The sequence below is a fragment of the Hemicordylus capensis genome, chromosome 2 (assembly GCF_027244095.1).
Source record: "Hemicordylus capensis ecotype Gifberg chromosome 2, rHemCap1.1.pri, whole genome shotgun sequence".
In the NCBI taxonomy this organism is placed as follows: domain Eukaryota; kingdom Metazoa; phylum Chordata; class Lepidosauria; order Squamata; family Cordylidae; genus Hemicordylus; species Hemicordylus capensis.
In genome coordinates this window covers 105,055,459-105,078,825 of record NC_069658.1, presented here as the reverse complement: position 1 = coordinate 105,078,825, position 23,367 = coordinate 105,055,459, and the positions used below count along the sequence as shown (strand labels likewise).

Sequence of the window (23,367 nt, the reverse complement as noted above, 5' to 3'; positions counted from 1 at the left end):
TGGCCCAAGACTAACCACAGCACCACACTGGCTCCTTAGAAGGAAATATAAATGTAGTAAATATAATGTGCAAATATAAATGTGGTAAATAATAGTACTGAACGTCAAGGAGCACAGTGAAAGAATGGGACTACGGCAAAATGTAAAGAAGACCAAATTAATGTCAACAGGTACAACAACCAGCCTCAGAATTGATAATGAAGACATTGAAGTGGTGGATAGCTTTTGCCTTCTAGGATTGACCATCAACAGTAAAGGATCCAGCACTCAAGAAATACGCCGCAGACTAGCATTGGAAAGGATATTTAGATGCCATGATGTGTCCATACCTACAGAGATTAGAATTGTTCAGACAGTGGTTTTCCCCGTGACACTCTATGGATGCAAAAGCTGGACTTAGAAGAAGCAGGGCAGAAAAAGCATTGATGCTTTTGAACTTTGGTGCTGGAGAAGACATTTGAGGATACCATGGACAGCCAGGAAAGCAGACAAGTGGACCATCAAACAAATCAATCCAGTATTTTTACTCAAGGTACAAATGACTAGGGAGTTATTCACACATGCCTTCATGCCGCGGGGTATCTGAAGAGTGAATCTGCTTCACAGCAGATTCCCAAGATATTTAATTCAGGGGCTTAAATGGACAGTTCACATGCGGTCGGCTCCTCTCCGCAATCCCTGGCAGATCTGTTTCCTGTGCGTTCCCACCAGCTTGCTCTGCATTTTTCCTCCAACCAATCACAGAGAGGAGGAGGAGAGAGAGCTTTTTTGTTGTTGTTAGTTTGACAGCTTTGGAGGAATGGAAGACTGGCATGACAAGTTCCAAAAGCTGGATCAAATAGCAGAATGCTTAACCCTTGCCTTTGTGAGTGACTGCCTTCATCACCTCATCTCCCCCCAAAACACACACCCAGACGACTGAAGAGGCAGGGAAGTTTAAAGCAGAAATCAGAGCTTTCTCTCTGTCATGAAGAAAATTGCAGGCTAATGGAATCAGCTCAGACAAAAAGGCTCAGGTTACATCCATTCTGAATATCTAAAGCCTATGTAAACTCTCATTCATTGAGTTTTGAAAAATGCCAAATTACTGGCATGGCCGCTGCACACATCAAGGGAGAAGTGGTGGGGCATAACAGAAGCCTCGGATTTTTTTTCAAAAGTCACTGAAACTAGAGCATTTTTAAAAGCCAGACATACTTCGGGCTAAGCCAGAATGTGCAGTCTTGATTTGGGGGAACACATAGTCCTGTCTGTATTGGTCCCTGATAGCCTGCAGCTACTGATAGGGGTGTGCACAGAACCGGTTCGGAGGCCCTTTATGGGCTTCTGAACTGGTTCGAAGAACTGGCGGTTCTGCCAGTTTGAAGGCAGTGGGTGTCTCCCTTTAAGAGCAGGGGGAGGGTGCACTTACCCCTCCTGCTGCTTTCCCCCCGCCGGCATCAGGTTTTTTAGCAGCCCATTGTGGCGGCAGAGTACATCCCTGCTGCCCTGTTGCCCTCCCCTTCTGGATATGACCAGAAGTTGCTGATGCACCTGCGCCCGCCGGCACATAAGCAGCTTCTGATTATATCCGGAAGAGGAGGGCAACGGGGAAGAATGGAGGTACGCTGCTGCCCTGATAGGCTGCTAAAAAAACCGATGCCAGTGGGAGAAAAGTGGCAGGAGGGGTAATTGTACCCTCCCCCCATTCTTAAAGGGAGACCCCCGCCACCTTCGATCCGCCCTGCCACAGTTCCATGCACATTCCCACTTTGGGGTAAATCCAACTAAAACATGGACTGGCACACTCCATTCCAGAGGAGATTCAAAGCAAAAGTTCTATGTGTAAAGCTCCAGGCTCAAACTATCCTACTTCAGGCATTTTATGCAAAGACCCAGCTCCCTTGAGAAGTGCATAATGTTGGGAAAAGTTGAAGGAAAGAGAAGAAGAGGATGACCAGCAGCAAGGTGGATGGACCCGATCATGACAGCAATTAATGCATCACTGAGAGACCTAAAAGGCCAAGTTGAAGACAGATCATCCTGGAGAGAAGCTATCTATGTGGTCACTAAGAGTGGCACTTAATCAATCAATCAATCAATCAATCAATCAATCAATCAATCAAATAAATACAAGGACCACACCATACAGTATTTCTGAAACTGTCATTCAGCTCTTAAGTGAAAGTATGCAAACAGTGGGCCTTTCTTTAAGGTTTGCAACTTTAATCTCAGATGCCAAAACCTGTAAGCCCAGAACCTTCACCATATAAATAAAGAGACAGAGGCATCAGCCAATACTGAAGGTTTTGGAAGAGTAAGGATAATAGAATATAAAAATAGAATTCACAGCAGGTCCCTCAGTTGCAATGTGAGCATAGCAATCTTCTGCCTAGCGTAGCAATTTGAATGACAGATTCATATACTGGTAAATCAAATACTTGTTCAGCTGTCAGACTTGCCACTCCCCAGCGCTTCAGGCAAGCTGCTTGTCTCTAACACGTTGTTAAAGAATTGCATCTATGTTTATCCATTCACTTGTCATCTTATGAATAAAAATGTTTTTTGAAAGTTCTCTAGGGATCGGAGGAGTGTATTCTTGGTGACATGATGGGCATTAGCCAATCAGCACTGTGCACAGCTGACATCTGCAAACTTGCAGAAATTGTTTCGTAAGAGCTTGACCAGAGAGAGAGAGAGAGAGACTGAGACTTCTGGTCTGAATGCAATGGGCTCTAGACTGGCTTCCTTGCTTTAAAATCTTACATTGGTTTTCTTATTCGAATGTTCCCTTTGTTTCAGGTTTCTTCCAGGTCCAGTTTGGTGCCCAAACCAGAATTCTGATTAGCTGGGGACCCACTGTGGGTCAGATCAGTCCTATTCCTATAACTTCTGACAATCAAGTTGAGACTTCTTCACTTATGGACCTTGCTTCACCAAACATGGCCCTTACCTTTCCCTATCTGGTTTTGCCACAGATTGCATCCCCAGAAAACGACCCAGAGAGCAGAGAGTTTTAAAACCAAAGGAAGAGAAGTTCCATGCTACAGCAAAGCCAAAATCCTACCTTATCTCCTTCTTCCACCTCACAAATTTTCTCTCCAGTTGCAGGGTTAATGACTGGGAATTTTTTGCCACTAGTTGAATCATGCCATTCATTGTTTATAAATATCTGCAAGGAAATACAAGACAGAAGGAGAGATCAATGTTATTTAACTACTTTCCCCATGTTTATTCCCCTCCCCCCACTCAGAGAATGTTTCTTTCTGAAATGAAAAATGATACTCAACCATAGTCTGGCTTAATGGAATGTTGTAACAGTAAACTGTTTACTGCAGAGTTCCAAAGAGTGATCTATATTATACTCCTATATCTCCATGCCATGGGTGGGAGGGAAATATACAACTCATTCCAGCTTTTTCACATCCTCCTGACTCATGTAGTGTTATACTGAAAATTTTGCCATTAAAACCTAATTAATGTGTACGTACAGCACAAGGTTGTATGTGTGTTTGTGTGTAAATGTACATGAGAGAGAGAGAGAGATTCTGGCTCCTTTGATATCTCCAAATTTGATAGTGGTATAAACTGGCCTAAAGACCTGATTGAGGAGGTGAAAGCTACAAGTGAATGAGTTCTTTGTTCACAGCCCACATGCGGGATTAAACATTTTTATTGCCTCTCATTTTCACTACTTCACTGACCACTAAAGAGCACTTTAGTGCCATTTCAGCTCTGCTAAGCCATCTTCTGTTCTCGCTTACTCCCACAAAGTCCTTCTTCAACCAGGCTTGCACCACTTCTCTTGCCAGGGCAGACACAACCTACTTGCCATACATGGCGGCCCTCCTGTGACTTGGTAAATTGCTACTTTTTGCTTCCTGCCTGGGGTTGTTGCAGAACCAGAAAGGTGGTTAAGCACCTGACAAGCCACAATACATGGTTGGTAGGCTGCAGCCACCTCAGTGGATTACAGGTTATGCAAAACATTCTCTGAACGCCTCAGTTTGCTGCTATGAACTGTTCCTCTCCAGTGTCAAACAAGCCCTTCCCAACTGCCCTTGTCTTAAGTGAATTTGAATAAAGCAGAAAGCAAACACAAAAGCACAGTGGCTCACGGGGTGGAGCTATCATTGGGCAATGGGCTCAAAGAACCCGGGCCACGCCCAATCAGGGGCTGCGCTTTGCGGCCCCAACATGCCCCCTGCGTCTGATGTCAGACGCTGGGGTGCTAATGTAGCTCCCGAGCAGGGGCTGAGCGGCCCCTTCAGGAACTAAACTAAGGCTGGCGCTGCGTTCGCAGTGCCAGCCAGGAGTGGCTCTTCCCTGCTAAGGCTGGGGAGAGCTGCTTCTGGCTGCGCTGCAAATGGAGCGCCAGCCTAAGTAGCTCCTGAAGGGGCCGCGTGGCCCCTTCAGGAGTTAAAAGGCTGCTCACAGCACAGCTACGGTAGGAGCGGCTCTTCCTTGCAGGGAACAGCCGCTCCTGGCTGTGCTGTGAACACAGTGCCAGCCTTAGTTTAACGCCCGAAGGAGCTGCACAGCCCCTTCGAGAGTTAAACTGCAATTCCTGAACAGAGCCTCAAGGCTCCGTTCTGGAACCAGACCCCACCCCCCGCGTCTGACATCAGATGTGGGGGGCATGGCTAGCCCCACATCTGATGTCAGGCGCAGGGGGCGGGGTTAGCGGGGTGGCCACCACGGCCACACACAGGCCGCTGGCAGTCCCGCTCTGCTGCTGGTGGCTTAGTTGCTGTTCATTACAGTTGGATTTGCACAGAAGAAATAAGCGATGGATTTTGCCCCAAACTACAGAAACATTTTTCATAGAACTTCACAGTTCATTCTCTCATTTGTTTCTGTTGTTCAGGAGAAGCTGGTGGTGGCAGTGACTCCAGATTACTAAGGGCAGGATTGGAGGATATGCCTCCATGATCTGGCCTGTAGTATGTGTGGTGAGAAGAGAGAGCATGCTGGATATCCATGCAGGGGTGCAGTGTTTGAATATGGGCTACACAGTAAATCCAGTGTGGGAGGATGGTCTTTGAATTGTCCACCCTTGTGTGGATGTCCAGAGATGTTGGAGCCTGCCCTGTCATATCTGATGAGCAAGGAAGGAAGACATGCTCTTACTCCCTGCCTTCTATATGGGCTGAATTGGGGAGAGCAGGGCAGCCATTCCATGAGGCAAGGAGAATCAGTCACCTCAGGCAGCAGAATACTGGGGTGCCAGTGAGGTGGCAAGATGTCCTTCTGCCCCTCCTTTAAAAAACAAAGGGTGAGGAGTGTGCACACAAGCCTGGGCAGCATTTGGTGTCTTGCCGTGGGTGCATAGCAAGCAGGCTTGAGCTGCCACAGGAGAGAGGCAACATCCAAAATGTTTTTCCTCCATATTCTTATTTATCATCCAATGTTGATCTGTAGTTTTGTTCGCAGATGCAGTATGGAACAAAGGCAGACTTACTTTTCCACCCAAGAAAGGTATCAGGATGTAAGAGTAATCACTCCACTAATATCATCTTACACATATTGTGGTTTGAGAGCATGATGGCTTACTCATGATGGCTTACTGTGATGGCAGGAATAAAATAGCCATTCTTAAATGAATGTATTCAGTTAGGAAGCATTTACATATGCAGTGTTGACCTTTAAAGATGCAGGAAGCAGAAGGTACTCCAAATCCCTTTTTAAAGGTAGAATAAATGTCTCCCACACTGAGTGAAAAACTTCATAGGAAAACTGATAGCAGGTCCAGATGTACTTTTTAAAAACCGTAAGGACCGAGTCATGATCTGTTACTGCAAAAAGTAAATTAGGCATGAGTACAGAGCACACAGTCAGGGTATTAAATGAAGGAAACCCTACTTGGCAACAAGGCTGGTTCCTAAATAAATAGAGACAGAGAAAGTAAAAGGTAAATATTAATATTATAGCACTGTGTGATGCAACAGCATGTCAAATTCATATCTGTTTGCAAAAGTTAAAATTGTAAAACATACCTTTTTTGGAAGTTTTGCTAGCATTTACTTATAGCTGCATTTGGTCACTGACTGAAAGGGGCTTTATATCAGGGAACTTCTATTATCTTCTCATGTCATTCATTAATTCCAAATCATAACTTGGCCATATCAGGGCAAGAATAATGGCAACAAATAGTTAGGTAAGTTTAGGTGGTGGGGAAATGTATACACTCAAATTTATTTCAAATATTTTTACTGAACATCACCTATGCACTCAGAAGCGACAAAGATCTCTAATAAATCAAATCCATTCAATATAACCGCACACAATTGCAAAACAGCAAACAAAATACCAATTTAATATATCATCAATTAAAACTACAGAATTTTAAAGCAGCCAACAGCTCCCAAGCGTCTGTATGCACTCCCTCCTTCAAAGGCACACTTAAAAGGTGGGCGGGGAGACCACACAGACGTCTTCAGTGAGAGTCTTTCAGAGTCCCTGGTCACCACCTGCCTCACTTCTGATGGACCACTTAGAGCAGGACTCTTGATGACACCATAGCACTGAAGCAGGCTCACATTGGAGCAATACACTGATTGCCCTTATTTCTAATTGGGAAGCTGGGCTCACTTGTATGACAGAATGCATCCAGTAATGAAAGAAATGTCATATGTTGACAGCCAGAACAAGTGAACAAATAAGTTTGTGAGGACTTCAACAGCTGTTCTAGGCCTGTCTGAACTGGTCCTCTTTGCTCCTGATGAGCAAGAACAAGTACTGAAAAGTACAACATGATGAGGTGTCCTCTGTGGTGTTTATTTTTCTAACTATGGCTTTGGTTTCCATGTGTAGCACAATACAGCATAGGTGCCCTCTTGTACCATTTCTGACTCACTGAGTTTAGGTTTGGGAAGAAGGAAAACATTTTCAACAAGACCCTGTAGCCAAAGAAATATGCTAGCATGCAGACACTATGGTCACCGTTAGATGTATGTTTTAGTGCTCATATGAAGGCCTTTTCTTTTCCTCATCCTCTTTGCCTTCTTTGTCTCTTCTGGTGGCTGTGATACCACATCAGGCATCATAACCCCTTTAGTTGCCATTGGTTAGCTGAGATGATACCACCAAGGGAAGCTTGAGCCAGGCAGTTTCCTCCTGGAGGGGGAGGGGCTTGGGAGATACTGAATTTTACATTTCAAGGACTTTAGGACAGTTCATGGCTCTGAACTATTTGCAATTTGTTTTTAGATTGTTTTAAGCAGTTTGTTTTAAATGGTGTTTTTCTTGTTTTTAACTTGTGCACTGCCAAAGCTTTTGGATGGGGCAGTATAGAAATGTTGTTGTTGTTTAATAACTAATGGCAACTTCTGTTACATTAAACCATGTAAGTAATACCTAGACCAGAGGTAGTCAGTCAGCAGTCCATGATCTGGATTGGGCCTGCAAAGCACAGCAATTGTCTCTGGCCCTCAGGGGCTCTACCAAATTTTAATCAAAGGACACACACACAAAAAGTTCACCTACAATTTCACTCATAAGGAAAACAAAAATGTTTTTAAAAGTGACATTAAAAAACTGAGATTTAAACACCACAATTTAATGTTGTTATTCCTTTTTCAGTTCTGTGTTCCGTGCCCGGGCCATTCCAAGTGTAAGTGCTCCATAACCATGATGCTTCCACTGCCAAGTGGCTCTGGCTTTATAAAAAGGCCTGCCCACCCATAAGGAGGTCTTATTATGCAACAAAATGCATTTTTGGCCATCCTGAGCCACTGTCTGGAAAGGCCCTCCAACTGCAGAGAAATTGGCCAGCCTGGACCAAAATACTATGGGTTTTCAAATTACAGCCATTTACTGCTAATTGGTTGAATGGTTTCAGAGGCTTTGTATGAAAATAGAGAGACATACTGTCCACACTTGCTACTTATGGTATATAATGCTTCTATGGCCATTTTGCAGAGTAAATAATCCATTTCCATTGCCTTTCAGCATTCCCGCCAAAGACATCTTAGCGGTAAGAAGAATTTTCTTCTTCCTCTTCATGTAACTATCAGATATGCAACTATTTTAAAAATAATAATAATGCCAAGTTGAAAGTGCGATAAAGAGAGAAAAAATTCATAGGACAACAAGATTAGCCGAGTAATCATTATTTAACTCCTGGGCGTTACCAAGTAAAATATTTACCAGGACATGTATATCAAAGACCCATTCCTGCATTCCTTACCCACCCACCATGCTCACAGGTCTTGTTAAGAGGTTTGGCTGATTCTTAGTTTGAGTTCTGGGCATGGAAGGAATGCAGGATTAAAGAGCAGTTTATGATACAAATTTCTAGCCTGCAAACTCACAACTCGCGTGGAGTTAAGCGATTAAGGCCAGTTCTCACAACCAAACTGTTGTGGCAATGCGACAGTTAAACTGATCCATACTGATTTTGGATGCATGATGAAGTGATAATGTGGACATTCTACTTTGCTTGTGATCCACCCAGCCCAACATAGCCATGCGTGGTGGTACTTCAGCAGGCAGATGCGTCTGCCCAGGACTGCAGCATTCATCAGCACCACACATGTTGCTAATACATGGGTGATGGGCAGTGTTCCCTCTAAGAGGGATTCCCAGATGTTGTTGACTACAAGTCCCAGAATCCCCAGCTGCAATGGCTTTTGCTTGCGGGTTCTGGGAGTTGTAGTCAACAACACCTGGGAATCCTTCTTAGAGGGAACACTGGTGAACATTGGTTAAATGGATCAAATTGTACAGACTTGATCAAGAACAAGGATGCACACTCCAGCCCTCCAGCTGCTGCTGGACTACAACTCCCTTCATTTCTCTTGGCCAATATGATGGGAATTGCAAGCTAATGACAGTGGGAGGGCTGATGCTGTGCACCTCTGATATAGGACATGAGCAACCAACCTGTGGTACAGGTGCCATGAACAGCACAGTCAATGGCAGCTAATGGCACACTGAGGCAAGAATAGGGGGCCCCTAAGTCCTGGCTATGGCACAGAGTCTGGTCCATACTCCTGTCTACTTATTCCATACTGCACTGCTGCCTGGCTGATGAAATGGGGGCTGGCAGATTGTAGGTGTAGAGCCAGTGTCAGACTTGGAGTGGGAAGACTTAGGTTCAAACTCCTACTCAGCCATGGAGTTTGCAGGGTCATATTTGGCCAGTTGCTATCTCTATAGCCAGCTGTGAGTATAAAAATGGGTGGGTAGGGAGGGAGCCTTGAGCTCCTTGAAGAGAAATGTAAATCATCATCTTTTCATCTCTATTCTGCAGAATAGTGTGGCACTGGCCTTTATGTCTGACTTGCCAAAATGGTTGGCTCGCTGCCACCGATACTGGAATTTTTTTACTTCATGTTCACATTTCAGTATGCAGCTACAAAAGGCTTTCAATAACAGTTTGGGTCTAGTGTGGTAAATTCAGTGTTCCAAAACCCAAGCACGTGTTCCCCAAGCCAACCATGCAAAATACATCATCACATACCCCACATGGTTTGCATTCTTAGAATGCAAAAGAATCTTTCGTGAAAGACACAAATCAGTTTGATACCATCCTCAATGTTCCTTCCAGAGCATGCTGATCTGCAGAGGGTGGGGTGGGTTTTTGTTTTGTTTTGTTTTTTTGGTCCTTTTCTGTGTTTGCTTTTCCCAGAAAGCTAGTTTTGCCCAGAGAGTTATTAGGAGGCTTCTTGTTCTCCTAATAACTCTCTGTAAAATGCTGGGGCCGGGGGGGGAGGTGTTATGAAAAAAGGAACAGATCAGAATTCAAGGGCAAGTCCCAATTTTTTATTTTTTTGAGAGAGAGCCATAATCAAAGTGTTAATGATTCCACTAGTTAGTGAATTTTGTATAAAGGTTCCACCATTTTCCTTTCCCCCTGTTCCCCCTGACACAAATATTTGCAGGGTGTACATTTTTCTCAATGCGCTGAAAAATATGCCACCACACCCTTGGACTGATAATTTCATATCTGAACAGATTAACCAGAGAATTAATATCTGAACAGATTAACCAGAGAACTGGTAATTGCATCAGTACAAAATGTTACACTTTGAAATGACACAGCTCAAAATATTGCCAGCAATCTGTCCAGATCTCTACTTGGACTTTGTAACTCAAGTATTCCCAACAGGTGCCTGTCCAGACTTCCCTCAAGAGGAAAAAAGTATTCTTAACATAGGCTATTTATAACATGCGATGCTACTGTTCATTTGATGTTATTAAACACAGATCCTTTCCAGGCAATGGATTTTGTGCATACATCAAGAGCAGCAGAACTCCAGACAAAGGTGAGCTGGCATCAACAGAAATCTCTTTGGAAGAGACTTGACAGGCGCTTTTCCATGCAGGGCTTTTAGTTCACATCTCCTCCAGAATGGAGGGTGTGCATTCACATATCAGCACATTTACCCCAAAGTCACTGTGAGCTATCAGGGAGCACTTCACATTTTTCATTTTTTCCCTTCATTTTAGGGTATAGAGTATAGAGTTTTTCATTTTAGAGTTTAGCCCAATTTATATCTGCAATAAAAAATAATAATCAATTTTTTCACATCAGGGTTTCTTTGCTTTTTTGGCAATTTGAACTCGCAGTAAAGCCTCACAGTAAACCCTCAGTAAAGCCTGCTGTCTGAAAATGCTCCAGGACTACTACTACTATAAGAAATATTTATATGCCACTCTTCAACCAAAGTTCCCAAAGCGGTTCAGATAGATATACACAAATAGATAAGATGGCACCCTGTCCCCAAAGGGCAATTTAAAAAGAATCATAAAGGTAGACACCAGCAACAGCCACTGGAGGGATGCTGAGCTGGGGATGGATAGGGCCAGTTGCTTTCCCCCTGCTAAATAAAGAGTATCACCACTTTAAAAATGGTGCCTCTTTTTTCAGTTAGCAGGAGTCTCTTCAGGTCCTTCTTACCCTTAGGAATACGCACATCCCACCCACCCATGCCCCACCAATGGATTTCTGCTACACAGCCATCTTTCTGTTTTTCCTAGTTAAAGTGTCACTCACCACCTACATTTCCCTTTTGCTATCCGTTCCACAGGGTGATCTGTCTGCACCAGTGGCAAACAAATGACTGACACTGAAAGTGGTACACCTAAAGCTCATCACCAGGTATCCTTATTGTAAGCATTTGCTTAAGGGATTCTTGCATCAATTAAAGTAAAAAGATTAGGCTGTTTAGATATCAAGCATGCTGGTTATTCTGCAGTCACGTATAGCAGATTCTAGGAACTCCTATGCTGGCTAATTTGGTCATAAGGCAAATTAACAGGGAGGGTTTCAAAATGTTCTTTTTTATTAAACACACGCACACACACCCCTTTTGTAAAACCTTGCATTTTACAAACTTACACACACACACACACACACACACGAGCAGCAGCTCCAGTGCCTATTTTACATTCAAGGTTAGTTAAGTTGAACTCTGCTTCAGTTTCTGCAACCTGTTAAATATTGTCCAACAAGTTACAACTCTGCAGCCCTTACTGAGGAAATACAACTAGTGAGATGGGTGTGGGGCTGTTGCTGGTGGTTGAGGCAAGGCTGGAAAATTGGGTCCAGCTTCCAAGTGTATCAACATGAAAATATTTAATTTGGGAATAAAGATAAATAGTAGCTTCAAATTAATGAATAGAGTATTTTCCTATCACTTTAAGGGCATCTCAGTAGAGTATCCCTGACTCTTGACACCTTTACTTGTAAAACAGTGTGTATTTTGTGGACAATCCAGCCACGTTAAGCAGTTTTAAATCCCACTGAGAGTAAAATTCTCCACCACTGAATTCAATGGGATTTAGAAATGCTTAGTGTTGGTTTAGGTTTGCCTGCTGACCACAAGGGAAAAAAAGTTCTCCCTTACCCTTTTGCCTTTAATAGAAGTATAATGTGCAGAAATCAACAGGAACCTTTTCAGACAGTGGGCTTTACCGTGAGTTTACCATGAGGCTTTACTGTAAGTTCGAAGTTGCCACCAAAAAATCAGTGCTAAGAGTGGATATTTTACACCGGATATAAACCGGGCTACACTCTAACATGCAGTGAAAAACTTGAATAGTGTGTGAAGAGCTCTCCGATAGCTCACAGGGACTCTGGGGTAAATCTGGCCGATATGTGGACACACACCCTCCATTCTAGAGGAGACATGAGCTAAAAGCCAGATGTGAAAAAGCTCCAGGTGAACTTTTAGACAGCATGGAGATAAATGTCATATCCTGCCAATGCCTACACACACCAAATCCAACTTTGGTTAGATGATTCCCTTTGTTTCTTCTCCAGATTCTCCAGTGAAGGACAATAGTGAACGGAATGATAAGCAAAAGGCCCCAAGCATGCAACAATGCTTAATTGCATTCACTTGCCCCACCACCACGCAACCTAATCTCCACATTTTGCAGAGTTCAAATAAGCTTGCTAACCATCTGGTCAAAGTTCAGAGAGAACTTCAGCAGTCTGCATATACTACAAGTGAAGTAAAGGCAGGTGGGGGTGGGAAGGAAGACTGGTCTAAAGGTTAATTGAGATAATAAGTTTCATCTCATCTGTTTCTTTCTACAGGAGCATGGCAAAGAATTTGCGGTTATACCTTTGCTTTTAATGCAGACTCATTTGCACCAAGGATTTCCCTCGTCCTGTTTAAAAATAAAAATAAAGCTAAGCTCTAGCCCTTGTAGAAGCATTATGGAGCAAAACGTGCAGTCACTATTCTGCTCAGAAATTATTTTCAAGTCAAATTACATAATATGCAAATTAGGCACCTGGATTTGGAAAGCCAGAATATGGCAGCCCTAATTCAAGGAATACAGTAATGCACATTCCTATCCCACACCTTCAGTACAAATTGGGATTATATCCAAATGCACATCAATACCTGGTCTAGCAAGGGCATTGTGGGTGACAGTCTGCTTCTTCTGGATTGGAGCAAGCACGTAACATGTATCTGGAGGGATATCCCAGTTTTCTTATAATAGGCATAGATCATTTAAACTGGAATATCTAAATTTAAACCAGTTTGATCCCAGTGAAGTGAATAATTCCAAATTGGTTTAAATCCAGAGACTGAACTGAAATCCAGAGACTATAATACTAGTAGTTTTTTGATTAGGTTATGGCCCCATGTATTTAAGGGCCTCCAACCTGATTATAATAGTTAAGCCAAAATGCAGAGTTTGCAGTCCAGTTAGCCCCCTTGAAATCTATCGGACCAGCATTTTGACCCTGCACATATTCCCTGAAGAAACATAGGAAACATAGGAAACTGCCATATACTGAGTCAGACCATTGGTCTATCTAGCTCAGTATTGTCTTCACAGACTGGCAGCGGCTTCTCCAAGGTTGCAGGCAGGAATCTCTCTCAGCCCTATCTTGAAGAAGCCAGGTAGGGAACTTGAAACCTTCTGCTCTTCCCAGAGCATCTTCATCCCCTGAGGGGAATATCTTGCAGTGCTCACACATCAAGTCTCCCATTCATATGCAACCAGGGCAGACCCTGCTTAGCTATGGGGACAAGTCTTGCTTGCTACCACAAGACCAGCTCTCCTCTCCTTTTATACATTTTTCTCCTCTACATTTTTCTCTGTTAGTCCTCATGCCCTAGTCCACAGGGACATTCTTTGATGTTGCCCCAAGACAGGGGCGTACCATTAATTAGACAAAGGGAGACAAATGTCTCCTGGCCCACAGCCTCTGAGGGCCCCCCCAGGCCAGTCCTTGCCACCGTCCCCTCTAAGCCACGTGGCTGCACACGCAGAGCCTTCAACCCCGCCATGCAGTGATCCCAAAGAGCCACTCACTGAGCCGCTCACTTGCCCTCTTGCTGCCACTGTGGCTGCTGCTCCCACCTTGAGTCCCCTAATCCTTGCCGCTTGCTCCACAACTGCGCCCGCATTGCCTTTCCCCATTGCCCGTAGTATTCCCACCCTCCACCTTAATTGTTCTGCTTTCCCCGCTCTACCTTTGCCTTTCAGAGCCCACATGGCAGTGGCAGCGGCAGCAAACGGGCGGCGGGACTCCGAGCAGAAGCTGAAGCCGATTCCCCTGATCTTTCCCCCCACCTTCGCCTTTCCCCTGATGCATTTCTAGGTTGGTGCTAGGCATTGCAGGGTAAAGATTGGAATGGGGAGCTGTGTGGAAGGGGCCGGATGGCGGTGGTGGTTCTGCAGCAGTGTGGCAGAAGTGAACTCCCTCTCTGCAGGGACAAGCGGCAGGTGACACGATGGTGGGGCAGTGGGTCCCCAGGGGTTGAAATTGGAAAGCAGGTGTGGCTATGCTGGGCTCTACAAAAGCCTGTCCCTCTGCAAGGGGAACATCATGTTGCAGCAGAAAGACGAACCTTCTTGCCTCGCCTCTCCCCCCACCTCCCATGATGGAAATTGAAATTCTGTTTTGGAAGAGATGCTGATACAGGTCCTGGGAAGCTAGGGGCACATGGGGGTGGGTGGGAGGCGGCCATGAGTAGCGGTGGATGGCATTAGGCAGCAGCGCTATAAAAGAAAGATGAAATTGCCGCCCGAAAACAAGCAGCCTGGGAGGCTTGCCTACGTAAGATTGCTGGTTCTCACTGTAGTCCATGGGCTGCAAAACAGGCATGGTCGGTTGTCCTCTGGTATCCCTTTGCCTCCCCCCGTCCCTCCTTTCCCTTTGCTCTGAATAATCTCTCTGCTGCCCCACATCTCCTTGCCCCGAGCAGCTGGGAGGAGGAGATGGCTCAGGCTCGGGCTTTGTCTCCCCCCTCTCCTGAATACTTCAACAGGTTTGTGCAAAAAGGAGATACTAGTCCTGGAGGAGGGCAGGCTGGGGAGGCAGATTACCCCTGGCAGTCTGCTGCTTGCTGATGACCATGTTTTACTAAATGACTCACTCCCTTTTCCAAGCCCCTTCTCGTTTCCGAATCCATCTATATGTCAAGCATGGGTGTGTAAGTGTGTGTCCGTGTGCTTGTGTCTCTTGGACAGCTATTATTTTTGAAAGCATGCCTCTACACGCATTAAGCTGGAGGAGAGAAGATGAATGAGGACATCGCTGACAACTGGGCTCTTGCATGGCTAGATTGGGGGAATCCGCTCCAGCCTCTGCTCCAAGGCCTGTCGCCTGTTTGCTGCAGCCACCACTGCCCTGTGGGCTTTGGAGCGAAGGTGGAGAGAGGGGAGAATGGAACAGCGAAGGTGGGTGGTGGGTGGGAATATTACAGGCAACAGGGAAAGGCAGCGGCGGGGTGGGGGAGCAATAGCTGTGGAGGCGGAGCAAGTGGCGGGGGGAGGAGGCTCGGTCAAGACAGGGGGCTTTATCCCGGTGTTTCTGGTTACTCTCAACCAGACTGGCACAGTGCCTTTTCTTCCCTTCCAACGGTGTGTTCTCTCTCTCCTTTCCCCATCTCCCTTTTGCCTCCTATGCTCCCACAGTGCCTTCTCTTCTCTTCCAATTGTGTATTCCTTCTCTCTCTCTCTCTCCTTTCCCCATCCCCCTTTTGCCTCCTTTGCTCCCTCTTCCTTCATATATGGTGTGATAGCCAATAATTTCTCACCCCGTCTTGTATAGTTTCGTATTTTTGGTGCTGGAAAGGTTGCCAAATACTGTTGTTCTCACTGTGCTTCTGTTACCAAAGAGTTCAGGTTCCCAGACAGCAACATGATCCGATATCCCTGCTTTTATTCCCAGTTTGTGTTCATTACCTCCATGCATGCATAGGCTCTCACCAGTGATCTCTTTAAATTCCCTTTAACCTATCTGTGTATTAAATCAAACATCCTCTTGGAATTTTAATTATGCATGAATGAGGTACATTTGTTTGTTAGTAGGCTGCCCAGTGTGTCAAGGTAATGTTGATGCTCCAGCATTATACATGCAATAATAATTTAAAAAGAAATATATAAAATGATGATGACTAAAATCATTACATTCCTATAGAATAAAATGTGACCAGCATTCTTCATTTCAGACGTAGTTCTGTGAAAGTATCTAATAGTTTAAATCCAATGTTATTTTAACACTATACTGCAAATGTATGACTGGGAGGCTATTTTAAGAAATATTTATTAAGGAAATTGGTTCAGATACGGTTGTATTATATTGTTCTGCTATTGTTTACACCTTGTAACTGTAGTCTCCTGTCCTCTGTTAATCTTCTACACTATATTACACGTGCCCTTAATGTTCTTCTGCAGCAGACATGGGGCCAGGGGAAGGAGAGGAAGGCAGAGAGGGGCCCATTTTAAAATCTCATCTCCAGGCCCACTCCAACCTTGGTATGCCCCTGCCCCAAGATTCTTGAATGCGCTCCCTGATTAAAGGAGGGCCCCTCCCCTCCTTTAATCAGGAGGGGAGAACTTTAAAAAAGTCTCTAAAGACTTATTTTTTCACTCAAGCTTTTTAACTGGGCTGTGATTTTAAATTGTTTTTAAGGTTTTCATTTTTGTTTTCATTTGCTTTATGTTGCTGTAAACTGCCCAGAGACAGAGGTTTGGGCAGTCTACAAATCTGATAAATAAAATAACATAAAATAAAAAATGCTATGGCTGTAGAGAATAATGCTATAATTTCTATGGAGTTTACTTCCAAGTCATACCGCCCGCCCCACAACCAAAATAAGGTCCTAGTACAATCCTATGCACACTTCCTTGAAAGGAAGTACTGCTGAACTCAGTAGGACTTACTTTTGAGTAAACCTGCACAAGATAAAGCTCTTAATTCAATGGCGCTTACTTACATTGCAGGTGTAGTGTACTTAGGATCAAAGTCCTAAGATCCTGTTGGCCCATAAAATTATAGTTTTAGGCATGCTTGTTCTGAACAGCAATTCGCAGAACAGCAATCACAACCTCTCTGGAAGATCAACAGCAGCAGCAGTACTATGCAGGTCAAAAGACACAAGAACGTTTGAATAAATCCATAACTGAGCTAAAGGGAGTTCTGTAGGTCTGCACAGAATGACAGCAACCAACTCGCAAGGACATCACATACTTCAATGTCACTGCTGTTATTTATAAACATAACTAACCTTGGTATACTTAATCTTCAGATCACTGAGAGGTGCAGGCAAAGACGGCGGAGCTGGAGTGGAACCGGATTCAGATTTCTTTTTTTCGGCTGACATGTTTTGATTAGTTCCTGAAACGCAGGTGAAAGGAGGTTTTAGAAAAGTTCAGTGATATTTGCCCTGACTGAGCACTTAGATTTAATTGTGCCTTTTTATCTGAACAGGCTATAGTATATTTGCATGCAAGAGGATGATTGGACGAACAACTGCACAGCAAAGGGTGGAAAAAAAAGACTATTGATGTGTAACACCTAGAAAAGCAGGCTATGTGCCCAGAGGCAAAAGTCTATATGAGGTTATGGCATTCTAGAAGTTTTCAGATAAAGAAATTTGCTGCTTTCTCTCTTTTTTTAACCTGTAAGAAGAGTTTATTGGGTTAGACGTACCTAATGGGGGTTCTGAAATCAGTTCAGTGCTTCAGAGAGTAACACAAATGTGCTGTTTTGTTTTTTTTTTTAAATCAGTGAATATCTTGTAACCACTGCATAGTGGGTGTAAATTCAACAGGTTCTGCTTTTTCCTGGCACAGAACCATGGGGGGGTGGGGAGAGGATGCTATTAAAATGCCAAAGTGTTGACAGAAAGCAAGGTGAAAACCTTAGCTAGAAACATTGCCCCTCTGCAAAATGAGGGGTGTCTGTGTTGGGACTGTTGAAGCAAAAGCAGCAAAAGAAGGCTTGGGGTACCTTAAGAACACTCAGATTTGTTGTGACACACATTTCTGCACAAACGTTGGTGGACTCGACTCACTTCGCCAGATTAATGAGGTGTTTCCTCAGACATTCCACATGCACAATTGGAACCCTTCTTTACAATTCTAAGTCTGCAATCCTATGCATACTTACTTGGGTGGCAGCTCCACTGAACTCAGTAGGATTTATTTCTGAGAAAACATGCCTAGGATCAGGCTGTAAGAGCTGGCAAGACATAATAGTAAAAATCTTTTTCCTCCTAGGGACTATCAAATCTGTATGACACACACCAAAATACAAAATAAAAAAGTACAAAAATACAATTCCCCATCAAGGAGATGTAATGACAAAGCCATACCTGTTGAATTTCTGCTGTGAGAGAGCTACTGTAAGGGTAAAAGTGGAAAGGAACCTTGGCCAGGGTAGAAGTGGCAGCCCTACTGATCATACGCACAGAGCCTAGCCTACATCACAAGGTTGTTGTGAGGATAAACATACTGTAATCAAGTACACCACTCTAGGCTCCTTGGAGGAAGTGGGATATAAATGTAAAATGAATAAACAAAAGGGAAGCCATGTCACATTTGTGTTGCTGCTTTGCTTTCTTTGCCAAAATGTTTTCCTCCGCCTTTCTGCTTAATAGGCAATTGTGTGCCTACAGCGTGTGCGATACTCTGAAATATCAGAAGGCTTTATGTACTTAGACTTGCCCTTTAGTCCTGCTCATTGCAACATAGGCTTGGCACAGGGTTGTTTGCCTTACAACATATCTTGCTGACAGCCTTACAGTTTCTTAAATACTTGTTCTCCAATATATCTTCCTGCAGAAACTGAGCTGTTCCACTTTCACACAGATGGGAACTCCAATACCCATATACAGGAGACCCCCTGATGGTGCCCATCTGCACGGAGTAACCTCTAGGCCTCTAGTCACTCTCTTCTTTTTCCTGCTTGCTTCATTTTGTATTCCTCTGTTACTCCATGACTGAGGAACAGAAAACAGAGTGATCTGTTCAGCATATGTATGTTTTGAAAGCATTGCTTTCTATTAGCTCATTCATCCAGAATGTGATTTTCAATGGGGCCAGGGCTCAAGCATGCCAGAAAATACCATGCCCTGTTCTAGGAGCGCCCACCTTTTCCCTGGCTCTGCTTCTGTGCCCTCAGATAAAATGACAGGAAAAGCTTAACTTGCTTGATTTCTTCCTAGCAGGCTGCTGCGAAAGGCATGGGAACAGGGCCAGTAAAATGGCAAACCTACGCTGACCCACAATCCTAACGTCAAATTCCAGAAGTGAAGGAATTGTTGCAGTTAGTCTGTGGTGAGGAAAAAAAAATACTTGGCACATGCCCAGTGGCACTTTCTTTTCACTACTTCACATGCTCCAAAGCTGGACAGTGAGACTGGCCACACAGTCCAGGCTTCTCCTTCAGGCATCTCAGAACCAGAGTGTGATCACATGTTGAAAAAGATGGCATCTGCCTGAAATGTTTCCCCTGTACCACATTCTGGTTTTTCCCATCAGTCGCTCCATTTTACTACTGTATTGACCTGAACCCAGTCTAGGTTTCCCCCCAATTTTTTGATATTAAACAGAGAGGAGAGCTGGTCTTGTGGTATCAAGCATGACTTGTCCCCTTAGCTAAGCAGGTTGCATATGAGTGGAAGACTAGAAGTGTGAGCACTGTAAGATATTCCCCTTAGGGGATGGAGCCGCTCTGGGAAGAGCAGAAGGTTCCATATTCCCTCCCTGGCAGCATCTCCAAGATAGGTCTGAGAGAGATTCCTGCCTGCAACTTTGGAGAAGCTGCTGCCAGTCTGTGAAGACAATACTGAACTAGATAGACCAATAGTCTGACTCAGTGGGGCTATTCTCACGATTAACAAAGATCGGGCTAGGAGAGCCTAGCCCGAGTTTTGTTAATCGTAAGAACCACCAGGCTTGGCTATGAGCCCAGTGGTTCTAGAGCGGGTAGCCCGCTCGAGAACCCCTGGTCAAAAACCAGGTTTGCGGAGCAAGCGCTCCACAAACCTGGTTTTTAGTATCGTGTGTAGCCGCGGTGCAGCTTCGTGCCACGCCTACTCACGAGTAGACCACCGGAGAGGAGGCGAAAAGCTGCCTCTCGTCTCTGGGGGTCTCCCCAGTATGCCCTGCATGCTCGCGCAGGGCATACGGGGGCTTGCAGCCCCCGCTCCCCCCAGCCCCCACCGGCTCTGTCACGGAGCCAGCAATTGTGTGGGCGGCCAGCTCGGCTGCCCAGGGCTCTCTCCCCACTCACTAGCCCCAAACCGGGTCTCACGGATCGTGAGACCCGGCTCTGTATATGGCAGCTTCCTATGTTCCTATGTTCCTATCAAAATAGATTGTTTTAAATTCAGAGTCCTGTTCCTTTTGAGTAAATGTAGGTATAACCTGTATTTAGCCTCAACTTTTAAAGGGGGGCATCTTAACTTCAGAGACATCTTCGATTTGGTTAAATATGGCACTGTCCTGTCCTTCCCTTCCTCTTTAGCTACAAACCATGGTTTTTCTTGCTGCAGCAAATCTTAAGTTGCTCACCAGTGGTCGAGGGACATTTGCTGGTGGCTCCCGTCTCTCCATTGTTTGTCTTGTACACGTGCATCAGTGCATGCTGACCACACCTCCAGTTATGACATCATACATGGTGGCATGACCATTATAGGCAGGACAGGCCATGCTGTCTTTCTGCCACTCCCATTCAGCATCTTTGTTAAAGCACTGTATGAGTGTGTTCTTTCTCTGTTCTGAGCAAGGCAGAGAAAGAAGCACCCAGCCAGCATTTGAACATTGCCTTGGCTGGGAGCAGCGGCCACTACTCCTCCCACCAGTGTCCATGGGCAGGTAGGGAGGTGATGGTTGTGTCTGGCAGCCCCCAGAAGGAGTGAGTGGGGAGGGGATGAGAGACTTTGGCAGCTCCTAGAGGTGCTGGCCAGAGGGAGAAGGGACTCGCCTCTGGTGGCCCCCAGAAGTGCTCAGGGTGGCAGTGGCCTAAGGACAGCTGTCCCCCATGCTCTATAGTATCCACTCACCTGACAAAACCAAATTATTTGTTGGAGCAAGCAAAACCATGGTCAGTGGAAGCACTCCAGAAAAGAGCCCCATAAAGTCTATTAAACAAGGCTTTCCTAGAGCATATAAAGGTAAGAAGGTTGCCTAATCTCTCTCTGAAAGAAAGAAAATATTAGAAAGGATATCTCCTTCTTGCTTGCAGTGAAGGAACGAGGCCTAGACCTCTTGGGTTTCTGTAAATAAGCCCCTGTATTGTTATTAATATTCCCAAACCTCTTCTTGTAAATAAGCCCTGATAAATGAATTGTATTGAGGCTCTCCACATGAGCAGTGTGGAGAGCCTACGAGGGTTCTGCGGGGAGAGCGAGCTTGGCCCGCTCTCCCCACAGATGATCAGGCGACTAGCCCTGGGTGTCCGGATTGGCTGCCCACATGTTTAACGGCTCCATCACGGAGCCAGGAGAGGCAGTGGGGATCGGGGGCCTCCTGGCCCCTGGAAGTCCCGACATGTCCCACGCGAGTGCACAGGGCATTCTGGGGAGACCCCCATGCCAGGAAGCTTGTTGCAGCTTCCTGGTTGGGGGGGGTGTTTCCTCGTGAGTCGCTGTGGCATGGAGCCATGCCATGGCGACTCATGACTGGGGGGAAATGGGGTTAGCGGAGCGTGCACTCTGCTCAGCTTGTTTAAGGGGAGGGGCAATTAGGGAGGTTTGCTGCCAGGAGCCATGTGGCTCCTGTTGCAGCACATGACCAGGAAAAGCCAGGCTATGCTGCCTTAGCCCGGTTTCTCCTGGTCCTGGGAATAACCTCATTATATTATATTCCCAAAACTTCATTATTGTATATAGGATTCTGTGGTTGCAAATCCCTGTGCAGGGAGAAGGCTGGCAGGGTCAAAAGTTCATTCTTATTTCACTTTTGGTTAGGCATTTTGAGAGCTGATTTTTGGAAGGAAAAGAGGTTTAGAAAAATAGAGGGAATTTTTGTTTGTTCTGATTGGCTGGGTAGTCTGTTGGAGCAAGCCAGAGCTGGAGGTTGCAGAAGAAGCAGGCTGCAAGTCAGAGTCCTGGAAATCAGAGTCAAGTCAAATCTTCTGGAGTAAGTCCAGGAAAGCAGAAAGTCAGCAGCCAGCAAGAAGTGAAGCTTAGCTGAAATCATGAGAAGAAAAGGAAGAGGCAGGCTGGACTGAGCCCCAGACCTGTGCTGTAATTGCAACAAGAGACTACCCAGCAAGCCAGGCGCTGAAAACAAAGCACAGAGGACTTATTATTTATTATTATTATTTCTTGTTTACACAGTCAGGCAGGTGTTATTGACTGGTTTGTTTTATCCAGACATCGAGTCCTTCCCAAGGACCTGGGATGCCAGAATTTTATTGTCAGTTGTTATAGATATCGTCGCAGAATATAGGCTGTTCCCAGTAAAGCTGCTTTTTGTAATTGGCTGGTGGTGATTTCTGTGGCCCCTATAGTGTTGAGGTGCTCTTCAAGGTCTTTTGGAACTGCACCCTGGGCGCCAATTACCACTGGGATTATTTTGGTCTTTTTCTGCCACAGCCTTTCAATTTCCATTTGTAGATCTTTTTATTTGGTGATTTTTTCTATTTCTTTTTCTTCTATTCTGCTATCCCCTGGTATTATATCTGCTATCCCCTGGTTATATCTGGTGTATTGTGTGGCAGATGTTTGTCTGTTTGTAGTCGGAAGTCCCATAATATTTTTACATTTTCATTTTCTACCACTTTTTCAATTTTATGGTCCCACCAAATGTTTGGCTACAGGTAGCTTGTATTTTTTGCAGATGTTCCAGTGTATCATCCCTGCTACCTTGTCATGCCTTTGTTTGAAGTCAGTCTGTGCTATCTTTTTACAACAGCTGATTAGGTGGTCCACGGTTTCATCTGCTTCTTTACAAAGGCGGCACTTGCTGTTTGTGGTGGATTTTTCAACTTTTGCTCTTATTGCATTTGTTCTTAGTGCCTGTTCTTGTGCAGCCAGTATTAAACCCTATGTTTCTTTCTTCAAGTTGCCATTCTTAAGCCATTGCCAGGTCTTGGTGATGTCTGATTTTCCACTTATATTGTGCAAATATTGACCATGCAGTGGCTTATTTTTCCATTTTTCTGCTCGGTTCTTGACTTGTTCTTTCTTGTAGGGCTGCTTTGTTTCATTGGTGTTGAATAGTTTCACATTATTGACCATTTGAAGTGCATCTTCTTCACTGTCCTTGATATATTCTTCACGGCCTCTTTTCTCCTCCTCTACTGTTTGATGGACTTGCAGCATTCCTCTTACATCTGAGCTGCAAGGGAGGTATAGCCTATCGACATCACTGCGGGGGTGCAGAGCATGATTGATGGTCATGATTTTCCTGGTCTTACGATCTAGCGTCTCTAGCTCTGCCTGGGTCCAGTCTATTATTCCTGCAGTGTATCTGATAACAGGTATAACCCAGGTGTTTATGGCTTGTATGGTGTTCCCGCCATTGAGTTTGGACTTGAGGATTTTTCTAACTCTCATGATGTATTCACTTCCAATTTTTCTTTTAACTTCAGTGTGTGCGATGTTATCAGCCTGGAGAATGCTCAAGTATTTGTAATGTTCTTTCTCTTCCAGGTTCTTGACCTTGCTTCCATTGGGC

At 44.8% G+C, this 23,367-nt stretch overlaps 1 protein-coding gene across 1 annotated transcript in view; it reads right to left on the bottom strand.

Annotated features, from left to right (window-relative positions):
* Nucleotides 1-23,367, bottom strand: part of ALDH1A1 (aldehyde dehydrogenase 1 family member A1) — an 87,165-nt gene that overhangs the window by 44,065 nt on the left and 19,733 nt on the right. The window contains exons 3-4 of the mRNA XM_053295366.1: nucleotides 16,965-17,074; nucleotides 3,047-3,151 (exon numbers count right to left, since the gene is read on the bottom strand). Of these exons, the coding sequence (XP_053151341.1) occupies nucleotides 3,047-3,151; nucleotides 16,965-17,060 (201 nt within the window). The 5' untranslated portion in view covers nucleotides 17,061-17,074. The remainder of the gene's footprint in view (nucleotides 1-3,046; nucleotides 3,152-16,964; nucleotides 17,075-23,367) is intronic.